Raw genomic sequence first — 17109 nt, forward strand, 5'->3', positions numbered from 1 at the left:
GACCTTTCAAGTCCCTTGACCTTCCTGTGCCTCAGTTTCCTCACCTGCAAAATGGGAATGAAAATCGTCCTTGCCCTAGAGGGCTGCAGTGAAAATCAAAGGACTTTCCACAGTGGTGCTCATGGTGTGGTTTGGGGGGCCCCCAGACCCTTTCAAGGGGCTGGGCCCTCTTTTGACAACACAACTCACATTCTGTTGGGCCCACACAGGGGAGTTCTCTGCAGATTATGTGTGGTGTGATATTGCAACAGACGTTAACAGAGATGTGCAAGGGGTGCCCGGGTGGCTCAGTCGGTTGAGTCACAAGAGCCCGTGTGGCTCTTGATTCCAGCCCGGGTCATGATCTCACGGTCGTGGGACCGAGCCCCATGTGGGCTCTGCACTGAGCGTGGAGCCTGCTTGAGATCCTCTCTCTCTCTCTCTCTCTCTCTGCCCCTCCCCTGATCGTGCTCGCTCTCTCAAAATAAATAAATACACATTAAAAAGAGAGATGCACAAAAATACAAAACAATGCGCCCCTTTTCCCTAAATACTCTGAAAAATATCACTGGTCTCCATTACAAACTGCATGATGGGTTTTATCGTTGCTGTTTTAAAACGAGTTAATAAATAATTCTTCATGTGTCCACTGTTAACTTATCATACAATAAATACTGATTGGTACTGTGTAAAAGGGATCTTGTAACAAAAGCTCTTGAGGTTCTCCGTCATTGTTAAGGCTGTCGAGGAGTCCTGAGACCAGCACTGCAAACACCCGCGAGGCGCTCGGCTAACGTAACCAGTCTAAGTGGTGTTTCTTACTGTCCCCGTTTTATAGTAGGGGAGACTGAGGCACGGGGGGAGACTCCAAGCCAGACAGAGGTTCAGAGCAAAGGCAGACTCCAGCCCAGGTTTGTCTGAGCCCAAAGCCTGCGTGTTTGGCCAGATGGTGAGCACATTCTCATGCGATTTTCGGTGTTATTTAGCGACTAGTCGACAGTGGCTCTGCTCGGAGTGGGCACCCTGGAAAGGCAGAGAGGATGAATGAACCCGTGAGCGAGCCTCCCGGCTTACACAGCATAATGGAACACATCTTGCTTTGAGCCCACCACATGCCAGCCGTGTAGGAGGGCTAAAGCACACTTCCCCAGAGCAGGATCGAGCCTGTCTTGATCTCTGCGTCTCCAACGTCCCGCACAAGTGCAGGCGAATGTTGGGGGGGTCTGTTCTCCGTGGGAGGAAAAGACCTTCTTGTTCAAGGAAACCAGCATCCACACTAACAATCAACTCCACCACAAAAACCTTGGCTTTTGTTTGAATACCGGAGGAAACCTGGAAGCTGAAGAACTCGTATCGATTCCGAAAAGCCTTCCTGCGTGTCCCTCATTTTATCTCGACATTAGCGAACCCCTGAAATAATCATTTGAAGTCGAACACCATCTGCCTTTTGTCTCGCTGACTTTCAGGGTAGAAAATGGCTGAATGCATCCAGAGGTATTTCATATTCAAGGCAGATCTGAAATCTATTCAGGCCAGGGCCACTGCAAGGGCTCTGCAGGAAGGAAGAGAACGCGTGCTCCGACAGAGAGCTGACGAGGTGAGGCCCTTGCAGACCCGGGCTCTACAGCCCCAGGGTGCTCACCCCCAACACCCTAATTGCATCGTTTTATGGGGTGGTGTGGTTCTTCTCAAGTGCGTCTGCACATGGCTTGCAGCTCCCCATCCACACGAATTCGCCCTCTGGTACACCAGGCAGTCATTTGAAATTCATATGTATGCAATTGAAAGCTACATTTCCTCCTGCAGTGCAGGAACCCACCAAGCAGTGACCACAGTGGTGATTAATAATATAGCTCCCCCAGCCCCCAGCCCCTAGGTTCAGGGTGGAAGTCAATTAGATTTCCACCTCTAAGTTCTCTGCGGCTCCGAAGCATATTATTTTATTCAATCTGTCAGTAATTTCCAACAATCTGGTTATAAAATCAAAGTACAATCTGTGGGGCTTCCCCCCCCCCATCCTTCCTCCTATAGGTTCTTTCTCCCCCAGATGAAATAGTGATGAAATCTGCACAATGAGGCTCTGATCCTGGGTTGTGCGCTGTCCTTTGCATGTCCCCGTGTCTGCGGGCTTCTCCTGGCAGAGGGCTGGTCCTTCCCCAGCCCCGTTCACGTCTTGTGGCAGACGTGTCCCCCGGGACGGGACTGCAGCTTTACTGTCTCTGCCACTGGCGCAGACTGACCTGTCGCAGCGTGAGGAGCCTGTGATCCTCTGTAACTCCCCTGCTGGGAAGCGTTTCTCTTTGGGTCATGGGCACAGGTCAGGGCGGGGACACGGACAGCGGGGACAACCAGCCCTACCCAGGGGCCCCGTGCCACCTGGAAGCCACCAGTGGTTTAAGAACTTCAATGTTCTTCATTCTCAAGTTTCCTTAATTAAACACCAATACGCACCTTCCGTTCCCAGGCTCCCATCCCTGGCGTGTCATCTTCTGACACTCAGAAGATGACACATTCTGAAGTGCTTCCCCCATAGCCGATGTGCCCCTTGGCAGATGTGGACCATCTTTGTGAGTGCCGACGACTCATCTACACTGACCCAGGAATTGGTTTTTTAATTGGATGATCTCTGTGGGGGGAGAGCTCAGCTCCTAATTGAAAAGGTTAAGCTCTTCAAACTTTAAAACCTGTGTTAAATAAGGACTCAGCCTGTAGAAGGAATAAAGCGCCGAGGCAGGTGGGAGAACCAGAGAGAGAGAAGGAGGGGGAGAGAGGGAAGGGGAGAGACAGAGAGAGAGAGAGAGAGGGAAAGAGACTCCAAATGTAAGTCCCCTCTGGAATCTTATCGGACTCCAATTGATCTAGACTCTGTTCCTACACAGGTAACACTCCACAAGACATGACACCGGACAGCAGACATTTGGAATGCTCTGGATGTCAGAGCCGCCTTTTTCTTTCATCTTTCCAACCAGATGAAAGCCAAACTTGCAAGGCGGGTCAAGGTATCCACTCCTTTGTTAGAGAGTCTATGGACGGCGGTTCTCAAGTCCTGTGGTTGGTTGACCCTTTAAGTATTTCATTTTACAGCCTAGGTTATCCCATGTAGATGGGCTGCTGTGAAAATGACAATGGCCAGGTTCAGTGGGATGACAAAAACCTAGATCAGTCTGTCTGGAACTTTGGGCAGTCCTGCCCGGTCCCCCTTAGGCCACACTGAAAGAAGCCAATTCAATCTTGGGTACCTCGCATTCTCAAAAACAATACAAACTTTCGGAGCAGGATTGCCATTTACATTTTAAACCAATTTCTAGGGGCGCCTGGATGGCTCCGTCGGTTAAGCGTCAGACTTCAGCTCAGGCCACGGTCTCGTGGTTTGTGAGTTTGAGCCCCGCGTCGGGCTCTGTGCTGACAGCTGGGAGCCTGGAGCCTGCTTCGGATTCCGTCTCCCTCACTCTCTGCCCCTCCCCCGCTCGTACTCTTGACTCTCTCTCACTCAAAATAAACAAACACTAAACCAACTTCTAGTTTTCCAGTCCCAGAAGAACCTTCCTACATCCGCAAGCATGGCATGGATTTTCAGGTCATGCTGTTTCGGATCAAAGCACACTCCTTCACTCTGCCCATGGAATCCTCCAGATCCAGCCCTCACCCCACAGTTTCATTCCTGCTTCCCTGTGGCCCACGGGCCTCACCTCTCCTCCTAGTCTCCAGCTCAGAGCCTCCTCCCCCGGGAGCACCGTTCTCCTCATCCCAGGTCAGCCTTCCGGGTTCAGCCCAAAGGCTCCCTGATTCGTTTGGTTCCCCCAGATTCTTCTCTCTTTTCTCACCTGGCATGGTCCCTCGTTAGCGTTTGTCAAGTTGTAAATAAATAATGGGTAATAGTTTGTCTAATGACATCTTCTCTACCAGGCTGTGCTGGGCAGATGGCAGTTGTTCAGTACGTATTTGCTGGGTAGTAAGGAAGGGAGGGAAGGAAGGAGGGAGGACAGTAATGGAGCCTCACTGGAGTTGACACTGTGACGTGCTTCCTAGCCCCTCTCATGAAGGATACCGCCCAGCTGCTGGGAGGGCTGTCTGCAGGCAGAGACTGTAGCTGTTGGTCCCTCCAAGGTCTGCCTTGGCTACAGAGAGCCGCCTCTCCCAGGGGCACACCCTTCTCCAGCGCACCCCATGGGTTGGCCAAGGCTCTCCTTGAATCAGAGCTCAGCCCCTCCCTCCGCCCCTTCTGCTTCCCCACACTCCTTTGCACAGGTGTCGCTCATCCCAAGGGCCCTCCCAAACCGACCTCCAACACTGAACTCTGTTTCAGAGCCTGCTTCCAGGAAAACCGACGTGAAACCCTCCTAAACCTCTCCTTGCAAACGGGTGCTCTCCAAAGCCTAGGATGCCCCAACCCCTCAAACTCAAGTTCCGGTGGGGAAAATGCCGAGTGATATTCCCCAGCTGTGCCTCGAAGCCGAACCATAAGAGTCTTGGCAAAAACCTTAGAAGAAATGGCCTTACTGGAACCACCACTGGAATCAGCAGTGAGGCATCTAGAAGTTTCTTTGCCATGACTGAAAGTTATTTTAAAAGTAGAAAAAGTCCCAGAAAGTGTAGCCAGGTACCTGGCAACATACCAAAAACCCAAGAAATGTTTGCTGAAACAATGAAAGCTCCTTTTTTCCTTGTTCTCTGCTTCTCCCCTAAGAATTTCAAAACCAGAAAAAGATAATAAGACTCACACACTCAGCCCCATGCAGTTATCTCCTCCAAATCACTTGTTTTTAGCACAAAAGGGATAACTACTTATGATGTATTTTTCCATTATTTTCTTTGTGCAGGAGGTTTTTAAATTAATTTATTCTCTCTCTGCATCAGGTTGTCTTATAATTGAAGATGTGAAGTGTTTGTCTTCCAGAGGCTTTCTGGTGATGTCTTTCTCGCTGTTAACATCTTCTTTGTCTACGCTTGTGATCCCTGCCAGATTGCCCACGGAACAGCAACTCAAGTGCATAAATTATGAGACCACATAGGCTCCGCTCACATCTCTTTGAGTCTAAATGTCTTAGGAGAGAAGTTTTCTTTTTGCAAAACAAACACAATCAAACCTTAATTAACTGGAATATTTGGGGAATGGGATAGTCTGGATAATTTAATTTTCTGAGTTATTTCCAGCTAACCAGAAATTCGTCAATAGTTTCAAACCCTGATGCAGAGGATCTTTAGCAAATGTATTGTTCTTTCTTTGTGCTTTTTAGTAAGGACAGTAGAACATAATGGAAAATTTTCAGAGGCAGAATGTGATCACGTCACAGCAAGAATGTTGGACGTCAGGGCCGAAGCCCAGGTGTTAGTCACAGCTAACTCTGACTCAAGCCAGGACAAAATCCTCCGGTTCTCAGTTTCCCCTAAAAAAAAAGAAAGCACGCACCGACAAACCTGCTCACCTTAGTCAAATCTGAAAGCTTCCTGGTGCCTAGATCAGCACCTATCTCTTACTTTCCTTTTGGCTCCGGAGGTCCAAGGGGACTGTTCTAGAGTTTGGGCTGCATTCATCCTCCCCGCAACATCCGAGCTTTTGCTCTAGAAATATTTTTTGAATGTCTACTCCATACTCAAACATCTGTTCGTGTGGATCGACCTTCCCGTGTCCTGGTTCTTTTTCCTCAAGGTGGAATAAAGAGTAGAAAGAGCAGATGAGGTTTGCGATAAACCCGACCATAGCCGGCAGACGGCCTACTGTGCATGGACTCTGGAAGCGTGTCCTCGTGTGCCCCTGAAGGTGCAGACGTGATGCTGTGGAAGGGGTGCCGGCCTGCGCCTGGGACACGGAGCCTGCACTCTGCTTCGGGTCCAGTCTGACCAGCACGAGGACCAAACTGTTCTCGGGCCTCTTACGGACTATGTAGCCTCACTGCCTGAGCCCCAGACTCTCAGCCTCGGTGCTCGTGGCTTGGTGGACCAGATGCCGTTCTGTGGGGACGGCCTGTGCACCGCAGGGTGTTGAAGAGCATTCCCGGCCTCTGCCTACGGAGGCCAGAAGCACCCCTCACCCCAAGTTGTGAAATCAAAACTGGCTCAGACCTTGTCCGATGTTCCCCTCCCTTTGTCCAGCCACCCTCTTTTGAGAACCGCTGCCTTTAAGGGTGATCTCTTCACCTTTCCTGAGAAAAAGAACCCAGGACTGAGATCCCCAAGCCTCAAATGTTTGATGGCTTGTGTCAAGGAAACTGGGTCTAAAACAGTGCCCACCTGCTACTATGGGATCCGAGAAGCCTCCATCCAGAAGTGCCGGGGTCCGCGTAGCAGACCCAAGTTACCACATTCCGCCGGGGGGGGGTCCACCAATTACACTAACTGAAGCTATCAAGAAAGTGAGGAAACGTGTAAGCATGTGACGCATGAGCTCACTCAGCAACACTCTGCTTCACGTGAGAACGAAGGTGGCTGCCATGAAGCAGGGCACATCTTACTGCATAGGACTCCTCTCGCTTTGCTGAGGACGGCAGAAGTAAAATGTACGTTTGCATGAAATGGTTTGAATTGGGGTAAGATACTTTCTCACGCCCCCTTGGGTTTTCTCAGCCCTCAGCACCACCTGATATTACACCGTTTACCTATTTGTCTGTCTGGTTGGTTCATCCATCGACATTCCCTCCGCCCAAACAAAAGCTCCATGGAATTCGGCCTGTATTTTTCAGTCCTATATCCTCATATGCCTACTACGTGCTTAAGCACTCAATAAATGTTGGGTGAACAAACAGGATGGAGCAGGTAATGGGAAAGCGTTGCTAAATTCTGAAATGGGGGGACAGAAAGTTCTCCATATGCTCTCGTTCATCTCTGATAATGAGGCAAGGGGTGGGGCCAAATCACTCATCTTAGAATCTTTCTTTCGGGGCGCCTGGGGGGCTCCGTCGGTTGGGCGTCCGACTTCGGCTCAGGTCACAATCTCACCGTCCGTGGGTTCGAACCCCGCGTCGGGCTCTGTGCTGTCGGCTCGGAGCCTGGAGCCTGCTTCGGATTCTGTCTCCCTCTCTCTCTGCCCCTCCCCCGCTCAAGCTCTGTCCCTGTCTCTCTCAAAAATAAACAAACATTAAAAATAAACTTTCTTTCCTCTCCTTGACCAGCAGTGAGCCACTTCATCCACTGACTTAACAAATGTGCACCAATACCCGCTATGAGCCATGCACTGTTCCAGCTACGGAGAACGCCAACATGAAGTCACCGTGGGCCCTGCTCCAAGGCGATCCCTCCTGGGCTGTATATGTGGTTATCTCATTTCCTAGCTCACTGGCCCCACTCTACTCAGTTCTCGAACAAGAAGACAACTTTTTGAGTAGGTCCCCAACAAATGACCTCTACGTGAGTGGGGGGGCATGGGAGACATAAGGGGAGCAACCCTCAGAGCACAAACATGTCTGACTGGAACACTAGCCTATAGAAAAAACAAGCCTGAATAGCCAGCCTTTCATTTGTGATGGTGTCGAGAGGCCTCATTTTTGCTGAATTATATACCCTATTTCACACTACGTACACACAGGACAAGTAGATCTCCACTGTGGCCAGAGACAGGATTGGGCCACTCTGTCCCAGAGGCCACATGTACAAAGCCACCAATTTCTTATAGGAATCCATTCACTCATGCATTCATGCAGAAAAACAATTCACTTACTTCGGGGCAGAAATCGCCAAATGCTCAACCATAAAGGGTGTTGAATTTGCCTCTGGGAGGGAGACTGAAAGCAGATGTCCATCACAGCTGGAGACAAAGGTCCGAGACGCCACAGAGCCAGTCCTTCTGCGTTCAAAGCCCAAACAGCAACAGGCTGCCACCAAGCAGGAGACTGGAAAGCTGCTCTCCTTGATTGCTGGAGCAGCCAAATTCATCTGCTTCAAATCCAAAAGTATGGAAGCAGGTCCTTGAGAGGAACTGATTAGTCCTTGCGGCTCAGCATGAGTCCCTAACTGTGCTTTCCCGTGTACCATTTGGTACTCACCAACCAACCAATCGACCGACCGACCAACCACCACAACAAAAATGTGTTTATACCACAAGATATCACGGGACTCTTCCTTTGAGACTGAAACATGGGCTAATCCCTTCACTTGGGATGGTAGTTACTTACCTATGAAGTTTGACTGAAGAAACTTACATGATTAACCTACAACGCTACTTGTGGCCTCAGTTCTATGGGCTCGGAGAAAAAAAATGGGGAAAGAGTTGTGCTTAAGAGGAACTAGAATAACAACAGTAACGAACGATGCGTGTACCTTTCAGATTCGCTCAATACTTCCCCCAGTGTGAGGGAGATACCACTGCTTGTATGAAGATAGTATGTCACGTGGAGGAACAATTTTTAAGAGTTTAGTTTAATGCAGATCAGAACATATACAATACTATCAAATTCAGGCTGAGATTTCACAGATATTATTATTTAGGGCAGTGATCCCTTCTTTAAGACAGAGGTGACAAAGAAGGTGTGGTATATACACAAGGGAATATTACTCGGCCATAAAAAATGAGATCTTGCCGTCTGCAGTAACATGGATGACCCCAGAGGGCATTATGCTAAGTGAAATAAGTCAGACACAGAAAGACAAACACCTTATGACTTCACTTACACATGGAGTCTAAAAAACAAAAATAGACTGACACTCTTAAATACGGAAAACAAACTGGTGGTTGCCAAAGGAGAAGTGGGTAGGGGGATGGAAGAAAGAAGGGGATTAAGAGGTACAAACTTCCAGTTCGAAAATAGTCACCGACGTGAAAAGTACGGCATCGGGAATACAGTCCACAGGATTATTAGGAAGTTGTACGGTGACAGATGGTCACTGGCTGAACACTGAGAAGCGTTTAAAACTGTTGAATCTCTATGTTGTACACCTAAAACTAACACCACGTTGCATGTCAACTACATTTCTATAAAAAAAATTTTTAATAATAAAGGCATGGGACAAAAAAGACAGATGATTTAAACAAAAGTATCAAGTAAATAATATACCCACATGTGGACACATATGGCAAAAAGCATTAAATGGTTCTCAAATGACTGAAGGTTGGAAATAATGGGCTAATTTATTACTGTTAGAGTCGGAGGAGTTAGAATAAAAGCTCCTCAGATCCATCAATAAGTGTATCTGTGCCTTCTATTTTTCCTTTCCTACTTTTTCTCCCAATCCCTGTGTCTCCGTGGACTTCAAGTGCCTTCAAGAGGTATAGATGTGGAAGACTAGGACTGTGTTGGTATGTAAAAGAAGCCTACTTACTCCTGTGAAGAACACATAAGCTATCTTCGTAAGGAGGTACTGTTTTGACTTATGAATGTTTTCTGTGTTAATGAACACCATTAAATATCCAAGAGACATCAATTCTAAGGGGAAAAGTTCTGGATTATTGCACTGTGGATAGTGCCCTCATGTGGCTTCAAAACTTAGCTACATTTAAGAATTTAAAAACACATTTTTAAGTTAAGAAGTCTAAAATATGGCAGGCTACGACAAACGAGCCACGTGGGAAAAGGAAACAGCACAAGAAAATATGGTGATTGGCCATCACCTAATCCTTTTGTTGAGTGGAATGGGATACCAATATGGCGGACAGGATGTCTGGGTAACTACTTGGGAATAATCAGATATCGAATTCATACAGGATACTGCCTGCGTCGTTTGGGTTAAAATGTTAACAAATCACACGAGACGTTTTTCTTTTCAATTTTATTTTTATCAAAACAAAATAATTTAACCATATAAAGAAGAAGATAAATTTCAACAACCAACCAAGAAGCCAATAGCTTTCCTGATTACGAACAGTCAAAAGAGTAGCAACTTCTGAACAACTGATTGCATGTAGAAGATTCTGAGTCATCCTCTAGGGCTCCAAGTGACAGAGACTATTTTTCCTGGTTCCTTTTCTTCCAGTGGTGAAGCGCTACACTCAAATGTTCCTAGGCTTCTTCAGATCAAATTATACATATGCCCACAGAAGTACAAAGCATGGGAGAAGAGAACTGTACAGGTGCAAATCTAGCACACGAGATTTTCTGGGTCCTGACACCTACATTTAATGAATTCTGAAAGATAAAGGCAGGAAATTTGTGCTTAAATATCAAGAAACGTAGTGTTTCAAAAGCCAAAGAGGCTCCCTCACAAGAACCATGGGCATCCCAACTGAAGTGAGGAAAAAACACCAGTTCTGTTTGCTGCGGCTGCAGCAATGTGACCGCCACAGAGCCAGGCAGACCGTTTTCTCCTCACCATATTAAATTATGTCTGGAGAGTTGAGCAGCAGCACATTCCAATAATGATGACAGTTTCCATAACTATGAAAATCTGCTGCACCAGGCAGATTTTGTGCAAGATGCAAATTTCTATGCCGGGGAAAAAAATGAATAATGTGATCATTCTAAGTAATGAATGTAAATGCAAGGAAATTCTTTTTGGCATAAGGCTCCAAGTCGTTCATCTTTCATGCCAAGAACTGTGGTCGCAATGCTTTCTGGCAAGGCTACTCTTCTCAACTGAGCCTTAAAGGAGGGATTTTAGGAAGGGGAAGTGTAACTCACCCTCAGTGACCCATCATGCTATTGGCAGGGTTTGATGAGAATCTAAAGGCACCCCTCCGCCATCTTTTTTTTAATCCCGTGGCAAATGAACCATAGGTTCTCCTGGGTTGTTGAGGCAAAGGGATATTAGCTTCATCCAGAATCTCGAAGGTTATGAATGACAGGAGGCATGAGTCGTCCTCCATCGTGCCTTACAACAAGGAGCATCTGGGTTGCCTGTTAAACACCAGGTGACCTTAAGAGTCACTTAACAGTACCGGCTGCCAAGGGGGTGGGGGTGGGGTGGGGGGGTGAAACCTCTTTCCCCCACGAATCTTTAACAAGGGATGTCTGGCCGGGGTAGGTGAAGCTGCAGAGGTAAACCTGGTGGTGAGTCTTGAGCATCATGGGTCATGGCACTTGGATACCTTGCCCTGAGAGAACAGCAAGGAGTTCAAAGTGCACTTGACTTTAGTCTATGCCAGAGTCCCTAGAGTTATTCTCTGTGGAAGAAGCTGAGCACCAATTGACTTAAGACCCTGACCCAAAGGTACAATAAAAGTAACAGCCCTGGGGAGAGACAGGAATGAATCCCTGATCTGTAAACTCTAGTTTGCCTTGTTTTAAAGTCAATCTGTTTTACACAGGATGCACTTGAAGAGTAAAAACTGCAGCAGTTATCAATTAATAACATCGAAATTTTATTTTCAATAACCCAAAGCAGCGATACAGATCGCTGATGTTATCCCCAAAAGGTAGCCCTGGTGTTGCATTTCTCTTTATGAAAACCCCATAGGAAAGCTAAGACTTATAAAAGCAGAGATTATTAGGGCTTTATAAAAGGATTCTTTATTTTTAAAAAATTGTGTTTTAGGATGATTTCCAATAGCCAATTCCGCTAGAGTCATTCAAAATACTTTGTTGTTGTTGTTTTTTGGTCCACTGGAATGTAGCTTTTCACAAATTCATGCTAACACAAAGTAAGGCGCACTTGGAAACACTGCCACCTGCCAGCTAAATGACCAGCTGACAGGATGGTTTGGCAACCGGCTCACCTTGGGAAGAGACACGAGGAGGCAGAGATGGAACCAGTGTTCCGCCATATTTGATCTAGGGTGGGATGTGGCAGCCAGCAATGGTGGCTCTTAGAAGGACAGGGCTTCCGTCACCATCTGGAGGTCAGTGTTATTTGGAGCTGTGACTTTACTGAGTTAGAACAGCGATCCTGCGGATAGCTTAGCAGCTACCAGGAAAGAAGGATCTGGAAGACGGTTTTCTTCCCCTGATCAGTGCCTCCCCAGACAAAGTACTCAGGTCAGCCTCTAGACACGTTGTCTTCCCCTCACACAGCAGTGTTCTGGTTTTGCTTCTAATCTTTGAATTATCGGCCAGACTTGTACACTGAATGACTGCACCCCCAAAATCTGGAACTCTGGGGGAAAAAATCATATGGAGCTTCTCTGAGCTCACGTTCTTTAGGGCAACACTTGGCAGAAGGTGTTCATGCTTCGGTTCTCCCCGGTCTCCACCCAAATGTCTTGTGTGTGGGACCCCTCCCCATGGGGGCCACCTCTGAGCCCCCGAACCCCCAGAGGTAAAGGAGAGAGAGCTCATCTCACAAGGAGATCACATAAGCTGGAGATGCATCCAGTTCGTCTGGTCTAACTCTCATTCTCAGCTGGAGAAACTGAGGCACGGAGAGGGCACGTGTCTTACCCAAGATTTCCCAGCTCACTGAGGACAAGGTCAGGCCCTCACTCTCCCTCCAAGTCTCCTTTCAAGACTCAGACCACTCTCCTAGACCTCCTCTCTCATTACAGGAGCACGGGTAATTCAGAGGGTAGATAATCACCACATCACTTCTGTTTGGCTTAAAAAGTACACGACGAAGAAACAAATAGTACACAAAAGGAATGCCTGGCATCCTTTCATCTCCTTTCTTACGTTTTTCCTGGCTGGGTTCGAAATCACTCGGATATTTATGAGCGCACCTGAAATGACCACAGACACGTGCTAAGCCACCAGGGGAGGCTGGTCCTGCCATGAAGTTTTCAATGAATAACCCTAAAATTGGAAAAGTCACATGATGGTCCTTGAAACGACCACCCTCGGGCCCAGGAAAGGACGCGTTAGAGCGCGTTCGCGCCTGTGTGCTGCCGCTTTGGATACGGGATGTCATACAAACATCGTCACAGCGCAGCGAAGCCAAAAGAACTCGGCTGTGCGTTTCAAATGGTACAAAATCACACCACAAGAAAGTATAAAATGTTATCGAAATGCAGCAGTATAAATCTCGGTTAAGTTTTTCCTCTCCTCTTTAAGGAGAAGGAGAGGAACACAGTAAAACACAGTAAATCCGAGGCTTTGCTCACTGAGTCGGCTGACGTAGATCAGCTCTTCTGTTCTGCACAGGGGTGTGCTGGCTTGGAATACTGGGGAATTTTATCTGTACTGTTCTGACTTGCACAATACAGAGGCTGATTTAATTTGACAGCAAAGTAACACCAAGCCCCCAAAATAAAATTACTGAGATGTAAAACAGCGTCAAAACTCCAATTAGTTTTGTATCCTTGAAGCTTCTGGAGGAAATCTAAAAGGCTCCCGTCACGATGAGCAGGCATCAATTTAAGCTGTACAGATTACTAAAATGTACCCCTCTAATTGAAATTGCTCAGAGCACAATATGACAGAGAGAATCAGAGAAAAATAAGTGAATTTTTCCCCCTCAAAAAATGACTCATTCCAGAGACTGTTCTATCAACTTTTAACACGGCGTTCCTTTGCAAGAGCTAAAAACACCGAGGGTTTCGGAGGCCTCAGCACAAAAGGCACCGGGCCCGAAAGCATGACATGCTTTTGCTGTAGGATCGTAGGTAAGCACTGACCACTTGGGTGACATGTAAGGACAATCGGCATTTCACCAGATCATAGGCATTTTGAAGGATATTTACAACTTCCACTACAGACGCAAGTGACTCTAGCCAAACTTCAGTTTTTTAATGCATCTCGATTTCGTTTCTAGAGTGAACAGAAGTATCTTGATGCCCACGTCATACCCCACCTCCTCTGCCAAGCTACCCCAGTGACCCAAGCATGCTTACCACCTTTGAAGCAAACCCTCAGCTTACTGATGGAGGAAGTCGGCCGACTCGACTCTATGGGTTCACTTATACGTAAACGAGTCGACTGTGACTGTGGCTCTCCTGGTTAATGCCACGTGACTGGAAGAGGCAGCGGGGGCCGATGCAGAGGACGCGGCTGGGAGTCCAGCACGGTCACCGTGCGCCAGGCGTTCTTAGGCTCTGCTCCACTGCGACCCCTGTCCTGCCTGGCGCCTGGTATACCGCCAGGGGATCTGGGGAAGGGAGGCTGGAGCCGGCTGGGGATGTCTTGCAAAGATCCCCCATTGGCTCTCCTAACATGGAGGTGCTTGGCGAAATAGAGTTCAGCCTTCCTGCCAGCCCGACAGCATGCGGTCTCTGACTGCAGACATCAGAAGCCTCACATCTCTATCACTAACCGGTCCTCATCATCACTGCTGGTGTCGCTGACCTCCACTCGCGTCTGCTTCCTGAGTCCTTCCAGGCCCCTCCTCTTGACAGTTTTCGAAGGGGCTTCAGGGGATTCAGGGGATTCTCTGGGCTGCCCTGGCTTAGAAGGAACCACACAATCCTTTAGGGAAGTTAATCCAGAGACTTGACATTTCCCACTCTCATTTCCTAAAGGAGGGCAGGGGACCACCATTTCCCCACCCCCATACTGTCCCCCAGTGGGAAAAAATGTCTTGTGTTCTCCTTCCTCTTGGTATGAACTAGCTGAACCTGGTGCTGGCATTTCCAGATGAGTCTTTCCAGTTGACCCCAACAGAAGCGAACCTGACCTTCTTTGCCCACATGAAGGTTTCCCTGGCAAGACTGATGGCGACACGGCCGCGGCGATAGCCTTTCTAGCTGGGGAACTTTGCGTCAGAGCCTCCCCTGCCGCTCTGTGGTCCTGTGGCTCGGCACTGTGAAGTCCCAGGGTTGTGTGACCTACTCTCTCCCCCAGAGCACAGACGGCAGCCAGACAGGGAGCAACATCCTGGCGGAGAGGGGTCCCTCTGGACCCAAGGGAAGAAGGCTCTTGAGTATCTGAGAAAATGGACGGTTTCAGATCCACCGAGACTTGCTCCCGGGCGGGCGGAGGACGTGTCTCCAGCGTTCCCACGCCAGGACCTCTGCCTTGAGACAGAAGGCTATCAGTAGCCACGGCCACGCAGGAGTCAGAGCGCTCAGACGGTCCCGACCCGGAGGCAGTGTTCTGCGTGCAGCGGTCACCACGCCCACTGGGAGCTGCCGAAATCTGCAGAAAAGTACAAAGGAAAACAAATGGGGGGGGGGGGGGCGGTGGTTAATTGGTACAAACAAAAACAAAAGCTTGTGGTTAGAAACGTGGTCCTCAATGAAACTAGGTCCTGAGTTCCTAATGATTCTTGATCGAGCGTGAACTTCAATAGGATGTCCTCAATCAGTTCCCATTAATAACTAATTGGTGCAGTAACTCGAGTAAAACTCCCTGTTGACACAAAACAAGTCGCTGAGATTGCTGTGTGTTATCTGACTTTGTGAAAAACCACATCACTCTGGTCCCTCTCCAGTCCTGCGCACCCAATTTTAAGCTACCACTGCTCGTGAGGTAGATGTGCTATTTCATAGCACCCTGTACTTAGGTTTTTCCACAGGAGCATTTCTAGAAGCGTGGTCTGGATTAGCATCTTTGTGCTTTGCAGCCCACAGCCCTCCCAACCTTGCCTGGCGGTGACGTCACGTCACGGAGATGCCCACAGCGCGACAGCTTCTCTACCCTCTTCAAGTACAAATTCAAAAGCGTATTTAGGATTTTTAGTGATCGCCCCGTTCTTTCAGTGCCTGGTGTCTGGAGGTGTTTGTGTACCTGCCAGACTTTGTGTGCCGGGCAGGGGGGCGAGCTCTGCCACACGGGACGCCGGCAACCAGGAAAGGAGAGCCATTCATCGACACGACCGACGGACAGAGTCAGCTCAGAACCACGGTTCCCCCCTTCACGGTTACCTGGTCCATTTCACTGCCGGCCCTTGAACTGGTGCTGGGAGAGAAGCTTCCGGAAGCTGGTCTGGAGACATCCTCCTCCTCCTCTCCGTGCCCACAACAAACAGGCGATTCTGAGGCGGTGCGAGATGGCTCCCCTCGCAGATTTAGACCTAAAATGGGGAGGTACATTTATACACACCGGAAAACATCAGCAAATGGTGATTCCCCAGGACTCTGCCTTCATCACCCACTCCGATGAGCTCGTCAACCCTCGTCTCCCACAATGTGTGCGGGAACGTTGACCTTGAGGCACTTCACACAAATAGAAGGTCTAAGCAATGGCAAAACCAACTCCCAAGGCAGAAAAATCCCCAAACTATATATATATCTATATCTATCTATATATATATATATATGTATATATGTATATATGGGTGTGCATATATATACACATATATACGCACACATATATACATATATATATATTTCACGTGGCTTTCTTCTATCAGAGCCATCTTCCTGGCCACGTTTGTTCAGGCTCACTTCAGACTGGCTTGAAGTCTCTGGCCATGCATCCGGGGTCAAGGGTAGAAATCTCCATCTATGTGGCATATGAGGTTCTGTGTCCATCCGAGCACTGGGCAGCAGGAAGCAAGGTCGGTTTTGGTGCTGCTGTTGTTGTGAGATGGTTATTGCTGTGATCTGGGTGGGGAAAGGGGCACAAAGATGGGGCCTTGATAACATCTGCAAAACAGCAGCTCCCTTGCAAGGGCCTCACCCTTCACTCTCTCCTCTGTCTGCCACGTTGGCCTGGGATACGGGTCAAAAGGACCACAGAATCGCAGGCAGGATGGCTTACAGCATGAGGTGAGATCAGAAAAAATTCCGGAATGGCTGGGCCACCAGAGAGAAACATCTGATTCACTTTCAAATTTGCTTCCATTTTATTAAAGTTACATAGGCACAGAGTTTCAAAAAGTTGAATCTGTCAACTTACTAAGAAAAATAGCGACGCTTGCCCACCCACTCACCTTTTCCCACTTTGCATTCTTCTGATATTTATCTCCCTCGCTTTTAACAACATGCTTCATAGCACTACTTGATTTCTTTTTTCCAGTTTGGAGGACAGTCTGTGATTTCTCCCAGGGGGACAGGAGCGTCGATCCCTTCCTCCAGCCCCCTCGGTCCAGAACCTTCATGCCCCGCCGCGTAGGCACACTTGCCACCCCGTCTCAACAGTTACATAACTATGACGTCACAGTTTCGTTTAGGAGAATATTCGGTGTTCACATGCTCGGGACCGTGTCTCTCACTGCCGAGCCACGTCATGTACTGTGATGACAACGCCTTGCTGGCCAACACGGTTTTCCCTGGAGTTAATAATTACCTTGTTTTGTTTTGTTTTGTTTAAATTTTTTTTTCCAACGTTTATTTATTTTTGGGACAGAGAGAGACAGAGCATGGACGGGGGAGGGGCAGAGAGAGAGGGAGACACAGAATCGGAAACAGGCTCCAGGCTCCGAGCCGTCAGCCCAGAGCCGACCGGGGGGGGGGGG

At 48.3% G+C, this 17109-nt stretch overlaps 1 protein-coding gene across 6 annotated transcripts in view; it reads right to left on the reverse strand.

The window, feature by feature from the left end:
* Nucleotides 1–9663: 9663 nt before the first annotated feature.
* The window catches only part of ZNF831 (zinc finger protein 831), a 111407-nt gene continuing 103961 nt past the window's right edge, over nucleotides 9664–17109 (reverse strand). For 4 of the 6 annotated variants that reach the window (XM_047852398.1, XM_047852399.1, XM_047852400.1 and 1 more), the window contains 2 exons: nucleotides 15575–15723; nucleotides 9664–14846 (listed from right to left, as the gene is read on the reverse strand). In XM_047852398.1, the coding sequence (XP_047708354.1) occupies nucleotides 14007–14846; nucleotides 15575–15723 (989 nt within the window). In that variant the 3' untranslated portion in view covers nucleotides 9664–14006. Of the gene's footprint in view, nucleotides 14847–15574; nucleotides 15724–16017; nucleotides 16256–17109 lie in introns of those variants that run through there. The other 2 variants (XR_007150832.1, XR_007150833.1) reach the window with 2 other exon arrangements.

This window comes from Prionailurus viverrinus, chromosome A3 (assembly GCF_022837055.1).
Source record: "Prionailurus viverrinus isolate Anna chromosome A3, UM_Priviv_1.0, whole genome shotgun sequence".
Taxonomy (NCBI): domain Eukaryota; kingdom Metazoa; phylum Chordata; class Mammalia; order Carnivora; family Felidae; genus Prionailurus; species Prionailurus viverrinus.